This window comes from Alosa sapidissima, chromosome 18, assembly GCF_018492685.1.
Source record: "Alosa sapidissima isolate fAloSap1 chromosome 18, fAloSap1.pri, whole genome shotgun sequence".
Taxonomy (NCBI): Eukaryota; Metazoa; Chordata; class Actinopteri; order Clupeiformes; family Clupeidae; genus Alosa; species Alosa sapidissima.
Genome location: NC_055974.1, coordinates 21,413,740 through 21,428,992, shown reverse-complemented (window position 1 = coordinate 21,428,992; position 15,253 = coordinate 21,413,740). Strand labels below are relative to the sequence as shown.

At 41.6% G+C, this 15,253-nt stretch overlaps 1 protein-coding gene across 1 annotated transcript; it reads left to right on the top strand.

Annotated features, from left to right (window-relative positions):
• The first annotated feature begins 4,450 nt into the window (after positions 1 to 4,450).
• Positions 4,451 to 15,040, top strand: LOC121690224 (caspase activity and apoptosis inhibitor 1). Its single transcript, XM_042070656.1, has 6 exons — positions 4,451 to 4,637; positions 5,032 to 5,226; positions 5,513 to 5,597; positions 11,878 to 11,935; positions 12,028 to 12,095; positions 12,932 to 15,040. The coding sequence occupies exons 1-6, from the start codon at positions 4,536 to 4,538 to the stop codon at positions 13,426 to 13,428; spliced, it is 1,005 nt and encodes a 334-aa protein (XP_041926590.1). The 5' UTR covers positions 4,451 to 4,535; the 3' UTR covers positions 13,429 to 15,040.
• Positions 15,041 to 15,253: the final 213 nt, after the last annotated feature.

Here is a 15,253-nt window from a genome sequence, read left to right as displayed (position 1 = left end):
CGATCTGAGGATGATAGAATCCACCGCTAGTTGCCAGCAAAATGAATGGAGCAGAGAGAGAGAGAGAGAGAGAGAGAGAGAGAGAGAGAGAGAGAACAGGGGAAAGAGATCATGAGTAGATTACTGAGATTTTCCAGTCAGTTTTGTCAGTATTTTGTATGTGTTATGTCTGCATGGTTGTATGTGCATGTATGTTTTCATCAGCATACATAAGTGGCTAAAAAAAAGGCATGGAGAGGCAAGGCAAAAAATGACATTCCTCTGCTGCCACCTACAGGAGCGGGGTGGTATTACGTATTAAAGGAATATTATAAGGCCAAGGAGAGGGTAGATAAAATAAATAGGAATAAAAAAAAAAATGAAATAACAAAAAGAGGATGAAAATAATGAGCTTTCTGGGGTAAATCTGGGTTTAGAAACACAAAGCCATTGCTGCCTTTGTCACTTTCTCCTGTGTCATTCAGGACATCCATAACTTTTTGCAAGGGAGTTAGATCATAATAACCCTCCATCGTTTGCCTTCAGCGGGCTGCTGTGCTCTTTGCTCTTCACCCTTGTTAACCTAATTAATCTTATCAAGGTGGAGAGAGCCTCTGTGTTTCACGCTACACTTGGCCACGCCATCAGATAAACGCACAAGCGCCCGAATAATAACCGCCATCCTTAATCTCACCTTTGTTGCACAGAGCCCATATTTAATATGGGCTTAAACTCGCCCAGAATCACATTAATGCTGCCAAGGGCTTAGCGTCAGTTTATCTGCGGACGGCGAAAGCGAGCGGGCAAAAGCATCGGTCTGCTCCCAGGTGTTTTAATATTTGAGGGGCTTACGGCAGGTTGAATTTGATTCTTATCTTTGACGGGGTGTCAAGATTTGCAGGCTCATATTTTCTCTCTTTTTCATCCGTCGATGACATCTCTTCTGCTGCTAGTTTTTCCCAGGCAGAAACAACATGACTGGCGACAACATTTAACCTTGTTCTGTTTTCAGAGCAGTTGATGATCAATGAGATGGTGTAAAACTGTCTCTTTTTAAAACACATTATTCATCAGTATTTAATATTTTACACACAATAGAGGTTCTTACTTTGTTCAATCTTATAAACATGACACCAAAGCAAAGTAAGGAGCCATGTAAATGATGCAACACAAATCTCTTCACAAAAAAGTTTGTTGTTGCTGTTGTTGTTGTTATTTTGAGTCAAGGGTCAAGGGCCTACACCTATAGCCTTTAGTCCTTCACCACCTCTGGATGCATGGTAGACCTCTCCCTAAACAGAAGGGAGTGAGTGAAATATCTCTCTCTCTCTCTCTCTTTCTCTCTCTCTCTATCTCCCTCTCTCCGGAGTGAGGGAAATCTGTCTCCTTCCAAATTAAGGCCAGCAGTCCTCCATGTCCGATAACACTTCCTCGTCACGGGAAATGGAGGTCGGCCGGCCAGAAATTAGCGACGGGCCCTGAGTTAACATCTCGGCAGGGAGCGGAGGCTGTCTTTGTCGGAAGTTTCTCCCGGTTTAATTGGCTGGGGGATTTGGCCATCTGTTGACCGGCGCTGCACCTGTGCTATCGCTGCTTTGTGCACTCTCTCATTGCTGCACTTCTTCCTCACTTCTCTTCTCTCTGCGCTGACCTCCTTTTCATGCCCTCATGAGGAGCCGTACATGCTGCTCCCTTTAGTAGTTTAGGGGAAAGTCATTTGAGATAACTCTTGGCTTTTTGAAGAAGAGGGCACTGTTCTGTTGTGTTATCAGAGGGGTGAGGGAATGATGCTAGGCAAGGCACACACACACACAGAGAGAGAGAAAGAGAGAGAGAGAGAGAGAGACCCATACACACACACATATAACTTTTTTTCCATGAACTTTGTGTCTGTTTTTCTTTTAACAAATAATGTATGAGACAGTTATAGATATGTTGTTACATATTACACTGACAGTTATGCATATGTTAAGACGTAGTACACTGACAGCTATATTGCGTAGTGCTAATTTAAAAGACAGTTATACCTATGTTATTACGCAGGAAACTGACTGGTATGATTTCACAGAGTATGAAGTGAGTGTTCGGAAGTTGCTCTGACATGATTAACAAGTTGATGAATATAAATGTATTGTGTGTGTGTGTTTGGGTGTGTGTGTGTTTGTGTGTGTGTGTGTGTGTGTGTGTGTGTGTGTGTGTGTGTGTGTGTGTGTGTGTGTATGCAGGCATGCATGATTAATGTGCTCTGTCAAAAGTGAACTTCCACTTTCATGACCACCCAGCTGTCACACATTCATGCTCCGAGGAGATTCACGGTGTTTCGTGTGTCTGTGTGTGTGTGTGTGTGTGTGTGCGTGCGTGTGTGTGTGTGTGCATGCACGCGTGAGTGTGCTGAGTGTTTAAGTGTACTTGTGTTACTCAAACTTTCCCAAGTTTAATTATTATAGCGTACAAATGCCTATAGCTCATCCAGATTCTGTATACAGTAGGTTACTGTAATTTCCCAACTATTAGCCGAGGTTTATAAGGCTATGAGGTTACAGTAATACACGGTGGCAGTTAATATGGTTTTTACTTGCATAAAAAAACAATGTCCTGAGGTTTATAGCTCTTAAGCTGCTCTCAGACCTATAGGTGTAAGTCTGCATGTTCTGCGGATGTAAAGCGGTTGGGCCATACATGAACAACATAACCGGACATTTGGAACTCTGAACTTAGCCGGCTCTTACACTACTCCCCTCCTAGTATTTCCGAACGGACATAATGTAAATTAGCAGGTGTCTGAACAAAACGAAGAACATGCAGAGATTCTGTGCATGTGGGTGTTCAACCACGTTCAACCTGTTCAACCACACAGAGATTCTGCTCATGTGCGTCGGTGTTGTTCACACATACTGTAATGTCCGCATGTTAGCATCATATCTGAATCGCCCGAAGCGTTGAACCATCCGTTTGACAAAGAACCGCATATACTGCGGAGGACGTGTCTGAAAACAGCTTTAGAGAGAATGGCTCAATGACTTTTGTCTTACCTAACTACTGGCAGTTCACATACTCGCAGGAGCTACTGCCCAGTTGCATTTCATGACAGGCTATAAAGGCTTGTGCTCATGCCTTCTCTCACAAGTCACTGTTGCAAACCGGCCTTTCGTCTTGTGACCATTCATGAACTGAGAAACAGTGGTTGATGCACAGTTGTCAGTCACTGAGCACACTTTTTTCCAGAAAAAATCTCTAGTGTGCACGCTGTGCATTTGTGTGTGGGCATATGTGTGTTCAGTGTTTGTGATTGTGTGTGTGTGTGTGTGTGTGTGTGTGTGAGCACGCCCGCACAACATCCCCATCTGCTTGTAGGATTCTGGAGGTCATGATCTGTCAGAGCCTCTGCCTGTCAAAGTGGCAGGAATTAGATAAGAGCACACAGCATCAGATGGTCTCGGGAATATAGAGCTGAGGAATAAGTCTTTGGTGCTGACAAACTGACTAACTGACTCTGACATGAGCTGGTAGGTCTGTATTTGCAAAGCATTTTAGCATAGGAAGCACTCGTCCAAGTTCAGAGCTTCTTATCTGGAAGTGGGAATACTATAGCTAGAGTTTAAATCAAATGAAACAGATGCCGTGAGAAAACAGGATTTATTTTCTGTAGACACAAAGGATACTCAATGCTTTCAATGATTTCTTCATAAATCAAAGGAGTGTTTATTTATTGTACAATGGTAATGCACCCCAAATAAAGTGATAAAGGTTAAAGCACAGAATCATTGTAGTTTTATAATGCAATTCTTGTCATTGATTTTTCTCTCTCAAACGCTGATAACTAGCTTACTAAACCTTTGATAATTTCATAAATGGTTATTTCTCAGATTTCAGGTAAAATTGGGTTACTGGCATTTTGAAAAATAAAATTAAACATTTGACTAATTGGCATACATCAAATTATCAGTCCTTTGAGCTTGGTTGAGACCATAATATAAGGGAATGAGTTTTTGCCATTTTTCTAACTATTTCAGGTAGGCCTAAATGTGTCATTACCACCACATCATCCATGCACATTTTAAAGATGAGATGATAAATCAGTACTTTTACGACCTTTTATGGTTTTACATTAAGTTATTAGAATATTTGTATTGATTTGTATTATGTATGATGTCTGTTTACATCAATTAGGCCCTACCATGACATCAGATGCAATAAAAACACAATAGCCTATGTTGTGGAAGTCATTAAGACAGTTATCCATACACTGGCTGCCTTTTCCCCGCAACAAACTCCTTTTAGAACGATCAGTTGTTGATCAAATACTTGCTTTACATACCTTAAAACCCAAGTATATGAGCTCTCCACTTTGATGAGTGTAAATCTCAGGCGCCCCTTTTCAAAGTTTGACCTCTCCAACATGGAGTCACGTCGATTCCACTGCTTGCTCAAAGTCGGACGTGATTGGCTGTTATGTGCCGTTGTGGTGTTTTCGTAATGCGTATGCGACTACTGTTTGAAGTGATACACGGGTCATCAGTAGAACTTCTTTGCTGTTGTATTTGCTGCCATTAACAATGCTGGGTAAAAAATCTCTCAAGGAGAAAAAAAGAAGACATTCTCAGGGAGAGTCTCGAGAAGTGGATAGAAAACGGAGAAGCACCGAATCCAGCGTCGAGGTAAAGATAGCGATGCTACGAACAGCCTATCCTAGCTAGGAACAACATGGGCCGCCGTTTGCTAGCGAGCGTCTGTTTTAAAAGGTTCACAACTTTGTGAATACACTTGAACTGTATAACTGCGTAACTGCTATTGAAAGTTCAGTTCAAAAGTCAGGTTCAAGCCATATCCTGCCATACCCTAGCTAACAGTTGAGCTAGCCTAAGTGTAAGTCGAACCATAGGCTCTGCAGGCAAACGCCAGGTGGTTCAGTTGAATTTGGAGTTGCATGAATATGCTTTAGCTTTGTTATGATTTCGCGAGGAACTTGTTGTAAGTTGTTACGAGTCGATATCGTCACAAGTCATAATATTCATGTCTTGAGCGACGTTAATGAAACATCCATGCTTGCAGGATGCAAAGGAGGAGCCGGAGACAGCAGAGGCGCCCGCTGAGGAGCCCAGTGACACCGAGGAGGGTGGACTGGACCTCAGTGTACCTTTCAAGCCCATCAGTGCCTATGTATCCGACCGACAGGAGATGCTGGAGCAGTGCTTCCGCGTACTAGGCGAGAACAAACTCAAAAAGATGCTCCCGGATGAGTTGAAGGTAGATGAGTCTGCGCCTATTGAGTAGCTGTCAAACAATTTTTTCACCAGGGCCCTGATGCATCCTCATCATGACCCCTGTTAGTCCAGTTAGTGGCTGCATCTTCATTGATTGAAACTCATGGAACAGGAGATACGGCTGCCTCCGTTACCTGTGGTTTATCTGTCCTTAAGGAATTGCTTGGGCACATTTTTTTTTTATTAGGCCCACTCATAAATGTAAAGACAGGACTAAATGTTATTCAGGACTTGAGACAGGACTAAATCTGTTTTTTCCTCTTTTGAAGGATGTGCCATTTGAAGAAATTAAGAAGCTGTGTGGGGAACAGCTGGAGCAGCTTTCTCCCAACAACCTGCTGGAAATCCTGGAGGGTAAGAAACAATATCCAGATACAGCCTGTGCATAGTAACACTATACTGACTTTATCAGGAACATTCCTTAGATATTCCATCTAACTTTTTTTTTTGGAAAAATCTAGCCTGGCTCTGCCCTCCTACGTACTTCCGCTCAATTTTCATTTTCCTTTAGTACGTCATCTGGGATTTCGGTATATTCACAGGTTTTCTCAGGCCAATTTTACCTGTCCAATCAGCGAACAGAGGGGGTGGCTGAGAACGATGACGTTGAGGTTGTGCGCTAGTTTGAGCATGACATACGTCGCGACCAGGCTGGAATTTCAACATTTTAGGGGCATATTTGGTGGGGGGCACAAAGGCCACCTGTCAGGGCACCAAGGCCAAAGTTAACTATACAGTAGTAGGCTTTAAAAATTATCAAAGTTGTGTTTAGCCTATTCATAGCAGTAGACCTGCATCACTGTATGAAACATTACAAAAACATGAAACATGACATATTACATAGAACTGTAAATCATCTGATCATCTGATATTTACAGATATCTAGGCTATATTTAACATTTAGAGAGCAGAGAGAGGGTCCGAGGCACGTCTGAAGTAAAGTTAAAAATCCTTTATTTTTCTGAGTGGGACATAAAGCCGACGCGTTTCGGTCGCGTGCGACCTTCTTCAGGGCTGATTAAAACAGTATCAAACAGGTGTGTTTTTAAAGTCCAAAAAGTCATGTGATCCAGTCACGTGACTGGTTTGACACAAATTTGACACAACAAGACATGTTAAAGTTAAATACCACTAGAGCACTATACGTACCATGTTTCAAGTTTAACATTTATTTTATATTTGGCCAGTTATGAAATCATGTATTGAACAATTTAAGCACAGCTCAGCTTTAAGAAACTCATATAGCCTAGATCAGGGGTGGGCAAACTTTTTGGCTCAAGGGCCACATTGGGTTTTGAAAATTGGCCGGCGGGCCGCACAACAACCCCCCCCCCACCCCCCCCCCCCACGACACGCATAAAAAATACATTTTTTATAGCCTATAATTTAGTATGAAAAGTATTTGTTTTAAAATATGAATTGCTTAAAAATACTGCTAATTTTATGCTGTTTAACAAATGTATAAATTGTGCACTGTCGCTTTAAGACAGTCTCTTTAATTCACGTTTATTTCTCAATGATCTTCTGTCTGCTCCGCTATGGCTAGTGCTGTACCTACGGCTGGGCCCTGTCACAGTTTTTAAATGGTCAGTAGTGGGAACTACTGTTGCCTTCATGATTTCCTTTTAAAACTTTCTTATAAGAAGGAGATATCAATTATCAACAATCACAAGCCAGCTGGAACCTGCGGCTCTCTCTCCCTCTCGTGAGTGCAGACGCATTCCCAATTAAATGGATTGCATAATGTTCACGTTAGATCTGCTGCAAAGGAGATAACTAAGAGTTAGCTTAGTTTAACATGATGTTATCTCTATTTAACATGATGTTTTGACATTGTAAACGTTATCTAAGGAGAGTGAAAAGCAGTTTGCAGTAAAGCTAACCAACGTCGTCTCTATCGCAGGAAAAAAAATAGCGAGCAGCCTGATAACTTAATGAAATGCTCGGCGGGCCGGATGAAAGTGCTTGGCGGGCTGGATCCGGCCCGTGGGCCGCAGTTTGCCCATCTCTGGCCTAGATGCATGCTTAGCATTTTGTTTTGTTTTTTTAAGTATATTTTTTTGGCTTTTAATGCCTTTTAATTTGATAGGACAGTGGAAAATGACAGGAAGCGAGTAGGAGAGAGTCGGGGTGGGATCCGGAAAGGACCACGGGGGCGGGAATCGAACCCGGGTCGCCGGCGTACGGTGCAGGTGCCCCAGCCAGTTGCGCCACAGCTGGGGCCATATGCTTAGCATTTTGTGATCATTAAGGCTACTTTCACAAACTCTTAGTCAGCTGTATATCCTCTGATTTTAATATTTACCGATATCTAGGCGATATTTGTAACATTTATTAGGGGTGGGCGATATATATCGTCTGCGATAATATCGTGATTGTTGTTTTAACGATGTGCAAATTTACATTATCGAGTATTTAAATTACTTATGGGGAAATAACACTCGAAATCACACATTGAAACCCCATACATTCACTAAATCCAGGAGAAGCCCCTGGCTGCAGCAGAGCAAGTGTCACATGATCACTAGTGGGTCCACGTTGTCACACGCATGCCTAATGTTTATTTTGTGCAGCTAGACTACTTGGAATTTTGTGCTGCTACTTCTGTTCAAGTAGCATTGATGAGACAGTCACGTTTTTTCCTACATGGTATTATATGGAGAGAAAGCATTAGCCTTTGAGTATTTTAAAAGTCAGTTGTAAGCAAAGAACTCTTCTCATGTAACCCTTTTGTAAATGGACTGAAGTTTGCTCTATACGTTTCTATCTACGTTTATCGATTATGCTAAACGATTATGCTCAGCATCTCTATGGGATTTCTCTTATACATTATCCATAAGCTAACAAATTAGTTTCTGTTCTGTAACTTGGAATGCTAGCCTACACGATTGCTCTTAAACAAAACATCGAAGGAAATAACTGAGATGCACTCTGTTGGTCTGCTTCATTTTACAGTGAATCCTAAGTAAAGGTTTTTGAAAGGAACTTCAGTTTCAGACTTTCTCATGTCATTGCCACACACTCAAGTGGGGGCAGAATTGGAATGTGTCATAGAGTGACAATGCATTGGTTGATTTGGTTAAAAAGTCAGAGGTTATGTTATTGTTATTATTTTATTGATGCTATTCATAAATAATTAGCTGTAAAGTAACTCAGACTTTTACAAAAAATGTTTTAAAGGATATCGACTAATTATCGTTATCGTCAAAATCACAAAAAATATCGAGATATTATTTTTTTGTCCATATCGCCCACCCCTAACACTTATTTTGTATTTGGCCTGTTATGAAATTAAAAATTAAAAATGTACACCTTTGTGTTCGGTAAGGTCTGCTGTTTATTTTGATATATGGTTTGTCATGTGTTGAACGAAGGGTTCGTGAATTATTTCTCTGGGTAGGGGGATATGCGCAGAACCTAGAATTTATGATTCAATTTAATCATATTATTTACTCGTCTCGCGACACTTGTCTCTTCACCACAGCAATTAGCGACTAACATCGTTTAAAAACTCTTTCATGTGATGTGATACTTGTGATGTCTGTATGATGAGTAGGTTACTTCGCGAGTAGTTCAACTGAGAAGAATGGGTGAATTTGGACGCACTTTCTTTCTTGCCGTGCTTTCTCCACTGCGTAAAAGACTAAATTAATTTGCGCTGTGAATGCTAAGATCATTTTGACAGGCCATAGGCTAATAAAATACGCTATTAGTCGGACGCAAACCAGAATATTGAAAGAAGGGGGCACCATGACCGTTGTGGCTGCCGTGAAATTCCTACCCTGGTCACGACAAAATGTTAGCAATTGGTTATGGCAGATCCAGAGTGGCTCTGGGCAGATCCAATAGTTTTAAACTTCAACAGAGTACTCGCCTTCAAGGAAGTTAACGCTTGGCAATGGAAAGTGGCCAGACTCTCTACATTATGAATAGGGCTGTAACGAAATGCGATTTGAAACTGAAATTGCGATACTCCTATCCACGAACCTGTGTCGCGGTGTGAAAAAGCAGAACCGCAACACACCCTTTCTAGTGTTTCACGCAGTGCTTTGCTGCTTACGCGGGCCTCATAAGCAACACACATCTCGGTAGCCTACGTTGTCCAAAAATAAATAAATCATAATTTCATACCTCTCGTTGCTTTGTTTGTAGACTATGTGTTCCACTTTACCAAACAGTATAGAAGTACTCTCCTTGCCCCACTCTCTCTGCTCTCCCTCCCTCTCCCGCTTGCTTAATGGACACGCGCGACTCGCCAACACAATCCAAATAAAACATTCAGTGGAAATGCATGGATTCCAGTTGCTGCTACTGGAAGAAACTGGAATCCATGCATTTCCACTGAATTATTTTTGGAATCTGATCCCTTATCATACCTGTCCATTCTTACTCATTGCTCGACTTATCGTGACTAAATTCAAGATGGCTGCAAACGTTAAACTTCGTGAAGATACTGTCTGTATAAATCGTCTTGTAAGTAAACTACCAGTGCTTTTTCAAAGTTCTCAATGTCTCGTTTTAAATGTCAGGGCCCTAGGAAGTCTACCAATGAAGTGTGGAGATACATTGAGCCTCGTAAATGGGTGTAAAACAGTGATTTATTTGCATGGCTAGCCCGATGCCGAAGCACCACTACTGAAAAAGTTGTTGGTAGCATCGGCTAACTAGCGCCAGATTTTGGAGTGCAGGGGACAAGTCGAGATGGGCTATGAGACATACGTTCACACTCGGTATCATGTTTCAATACACTTTAGGTCAATATCACACCGGAATTCTCCTTTAATACCAATGTTTCCCAAAAGGGCCTGTCCCTAGCCAACTAAACTACTTTGCCTACAAGCTGAAACGATTCGGTTTGTATCATTACAGCCCTAATTATGAAATGTACGAGAGTCTGGTAGGACCAGGCTAAACCCAATCTGGTTGCCACTTGTAACCATTTGGTAGCCAAGGGCAACCAGGCAACCATTAATGTCGAGCCCTGCACACGTGGTAGTGTGGGCCCGTGCGAGCTGGTTTGCATGCTAACACAGAGCATAGAAATTTTAAAGTAAAGTTACATCAAAACTTGTTTCTTCACATTCTTTTGTTATCTCTTTCCATGTCAATTCAACCAGGGACCACGCACTTAGGTCTCAAAAAAATCTGAAAAAATTACCAGGTGTACCTATGTTACCCAGGAGACACACTGTAAAATGACTTATGTAAGATCAATACTTTCCAAGATAGTGCTAGTTTTACGGGGGGAGGGGGGTGTCGATTTTGTTCGGCCTCTTTTTTTTTTGTCAAAGTTCACAAGCCCATAGCGCAAGAACTAAACCATGTAGGAGGCTCACATTTGGCCTGCTGGTACATAAATAGGAATAGTATGTAGCAAAATCCTCACGTTTGGTCTGGATGATCCTGCATGGACATAGCTGTCCCTCAAAGTTGATAAAAATGTTATTGGAGTTTTTGGCTGGGCCCTGTTTAGGCCTTCAGAAGACATATTTGTACTCAACATAGGCCCTTAATTTTCCTTTTTACACTCTCACAAAAAAGCAATGAACAAAAAAGAAATCCCTTCAGGGTCTGAACAGCAGACCTCACAAGTCTGAAAAATCATTTTGGTTCTCACTTTCAGAGCACCCAAGCGATAAAACGATGGCGATATGTATCGCAATAGACATGTAATCAATATCAATGAATAATACGTTCGATAGAACATTCGATAACTAAAAGCAACACACACCTCCCACCTTAAGGTGTCCGTAAATAAATAGGCTAAATATATATTGCATTGTAGCTAGTATATGCAACTCTATCAGAGTAGGCGATAGAACAGACTTGAGTCCTTGCCCCGTTCACACTCACACTCTCTCTCTCTCTCTCTCTCTCTCTCAACAAGTCAACAAGTGCATCCCTCCTCAGCATGCACATCCAAACATTCACAATCGTGCAAGACGACTGGCTTAATTGCTATTAAATCCGGTAAGCATCATTAGCACGCTGCACCAATCTCGATGCAAATGGATAAGTATTTTCCAAGACTCAAACGGGCCTGTCCCAAAGTATTCATTTGAAACTTAAACACACGTGGGGAAACTGAACAGTCGAGTAGACTATGATAAACTAGCAAATTAAGCTACTTTGTTTACAATATTTCCAGGCTTCCACCAGTGCTGCTTTTCATTCAGTGTTTTTCATGATTGTGTTGCTATTTATTTTCCCTGTTTGCTTTGATTGATAACTGAGGTGATTAAAATCAGAGGAAGGTTAAGTTTAAAATAAAATAAGTTTAAAATAAAAGTGTTTAAATTGAACTTTTTTTTTTCTTCTGGTCTTTATCTGAAATAGATTTTTTTTTTTTTTTTTAAATCAATAATTCATATCGACTGATATGAAATACTTATATTGTGATACAGTTTTCAGCCATATCGCCCAGCCCTACTCTGTACAACCACAGGTGGCACTGTGGCAACTCTATATAAAACATATTGATCTCAATGGTGCATTTTGCCCATGTTCAGGGTGGAAAATAAAAAAGAAAGATTTGCATAAGACAAGTCAAATTGGTGTTTTTAAAAAGAAGGGCTAAAGAACAGCGTAATGAGTTCATCACATTATCAGTTAACAACTTATATTCTGTGCTTAGGACGAGAGGTGTCCGACCCTGATGCTGAAAACAAGAGCAGCATTGCTGTGGACAGCCAGTGAGTAAACAGCCCGTCCTTTAAATCCACAATGCTTTGGTCAGATCAGCTTGAGTTGTTATCTAATGTCTGTCTTATATTCCATAATCAAGGCAAGACAACAACGTTGACTCCACCTCCAGCGTCAAAGACAACAGTGAAGTGGAGGAACTCAAACAAAGTAAGTGTCGTCGTTGTTATATGGGCATTGTGTTATGGAGAAAGTGGAATGTAAACCTACGGAGGGTGAGTCCCCATCTGCACTGACTGTGTTCTGTAGTTAAAGTAAGCTAATGAGAAACGCTTTAACCCAAAATCTGTGAACTACTTGGGATTTGTTCACATTTGGTGCCTTTTTTGAAGCTGCCGGGGTCTGTTTTACATTATAATCCTATGGAGTAGGCCGTGTTGCGGTTCTGAGCACTTCTTAATGCTGTCACCAGTGGGGTTTTTTTTTTCTGCAGCTCAGTGTCTTTTTAAAGTCCCAACTACTCAGAAAAGAGCGCCCTACGGCAAGTGATTTTATGACAGCTGACCAAGTACGAGCTGAGTTGGATGTCCGTATCCAATAACAACCAGCAGAAATGAAGATGGTAGGGGTGGAGAGGCTTATTATAATTGACTTTGAACACAGTGAGCTGACATGACCGTTAAAGTGTATCATAATATTAGTCTGGAAAGTAAGACTGGACGTGTCCAACATTTTCTGGGCAGTGTGCGTGTTTATTGCCGTCAGTGGAATAACTATAGGGTGTTGAGGACTCCCTCAACTGCTTTTTGTTGCTGCCAGTTTTTCAACCTGATTGCAAATGTGAACATAGTCTACTCCTCACTAGGGCTGGGCAATATGGCTTATAAAAAAACACGCTAATTTAGACATCTAAGTATCTATCTATCTCTCTCTCTACCTCTCTCTCTACCTCTCTCTCTCTCTCTCTCTCTCTCTCTCTCTCTCTCTCTCTCTGTATTTATCTATCTATCTATCTAGAAACCCTTTGCTTATTTGTTAATGTGTAGGTGGAGGATCTGGGGAGGAAAGCGATGTGCTGAGCATCAACGCAGATGCCGACGACAGTGACATCGAGGGTCCCAAAGAAGAGAAGTCCCTGGAGGCGGAGGAAGAGTCTGCAGCAGTTCCCCCCGGCACCCCACCAGCACAGGAGGAGGAAGAGGAGGGGCAGAAAAAGAAGATGATGAAGGTGGAGCAGACGGAGAAGAAGGAGGACGAGCCTCGTCTGGAGCTCCAGCAGGACATCGAGCGCAGCGTCAGCGAGATCCTCGCGCTGTCCGTCCCGGCCGAGCCCCCGTCACCACCACCGCCACTGCCGCCGAGAGCAGCTCAACCTGCACAGGCCCAGGGCGATTTCCCAGCAGCCCCTGCGGTAGTGGTGGCAGCTGCGGTCACGCAGCCCTCGGCCCAGCAACTGGAGCTCCTGGAGCTGGAGATGAGGGCCCGGGCCATCAAAGCCCTGATGAAGGCCAACGACACCAAGAAACAGGCCCTGGCCCCGTGACCCGCACCCGGGCCTGTGAGGTGACACTGTCCTGGGTCACACGTGATGCATTCTAGGAGAGTATGACCATACATTAGGAAGTCTTTGGAAACATAATGGCAGCTCTGTCAGCCAATGACTTTATGAGGAGTCTCTTCATAAATGTGTAATGCATTCTGGGGGTGTTTGTTCATGCTATAGTAGTCCCTCATCATAAGTAGAAGGGTAGCTATATTAGCCTACAAATATGCAGTAAGTCCTGCAATTGTACAATTCTAGATTGTCCACACATCAGCTCTTAATTATATGACGTATATTGTTATTGTTATCTGATGACGAGGAAGGATGAGTAATAGAAAGGATGACACTTGGAGGGGGCTACCAGGTGGTCCTCTGATATCAACTAAGCCATGTGTCTGAAGGTTGAAGATGCATCTTGTGCAGGCCGGTAGCTACCTAGAAACAGGCGATCATTCACATGCATGTCTCTAGCCCAAAGGGTATTTTGAAGTTTGATGAAATAGATCTGATGGTAAGAAACCAGATCATCAATAAAGAAAGCTGGCCCAGGAACTTGTTAACATTCAGTCAGTAGTTGAAAAAAAATTTCAGTTCTCTGAAGTTCAATTTCTGTTACTTGTTTTGGATTTGTTATTGCTAATAGTGTGTTGAATGTAAGATGAAGTAGCCTGCGGTTGTATGTATGTTGTATTGTAAGAGTGTATGAAAGTGTCACCTGCATTTCTAGTGCTTGTCAGTTATAATCTCAAGCACAGACCTTAGTTTTTTTTTTTGCATCAATTAAGCTTGGATTAATCAGACAGATCAAAGATCGATCAGGTGTATTGGATGTTAATTGCTAGTTTAAAAGGTCAACAAAGACAATGCAAGGTCACACATCTCTCAGACTAGTTGCACCATGGGCATGGGCATGGGAATTGGAGTGTATATTTAGCCATTACCGGTGGAAACTTGTGATCTTAAATTAATCAAGTTCCATTTTTTCCGTTTGTTTTTTTTCTTCTGAATTTAAAAAGAATGGGTTTTTGTCATGCCACTCATGGACATCAGGAAAGATGAGACTGATATGAGAGAATATAAAGATAAATAGGACCTGCTTGGATGGCTTTGATTTGTTTATTTTTGTGTGAATTTAATGATATGATTGGCTACCCCAGAGATTTGCTTTGCCTTATCTATGTTTTCCCATAAACATATTGTGAAGAATATTATTTTTTTTTTTCATTTTTATTAATATATATTTTTTTTAATCACTTCTTGGTTCAATCTTTATTTTCTTGACTTTTTTACACTTGTTACATGTAAGTGTTATTGTAAAGAAATTGTTAAAAATATCTATTACGTTGAAAACAGTTCATAAAACAGTGAATATGTTTGATTAAAAAAGCATGCCCAGTTCTTATGGGTTGGAAAAGAGAATGACTGTGTGGTTTGTCAAGAGTCAATACAGACATGGAGAAATCAAACACACTGGCTAGTATTTAAGTGAGTTTAACCAAAACAAGCAACCAAAGTGTCTGAAAGTTGAGGACATGCTGGCTAATGTTCTGTATGTGACCTTATTTGGCCTGTCAACCGTTGATTTAATCAATAAATCGTTATAGAAATGTTGGTTCCTTAGCTATACTAAAGTTATTGGCCAATGGGCCTTATGTCACATGCATTTCCCTCGGTGAACACTAGAGGGCAGTGTCCTACTGCTCTATGGCTCTACCACTGGAACTTGTGCTGTGTTGAAACCCCTTAAATTTGTGTGGTGATTGACTTCACCTCCTAATCATGAGGTCAGCTAAAATTCAGAGGTGATGCAATCTGATCGGTTGCT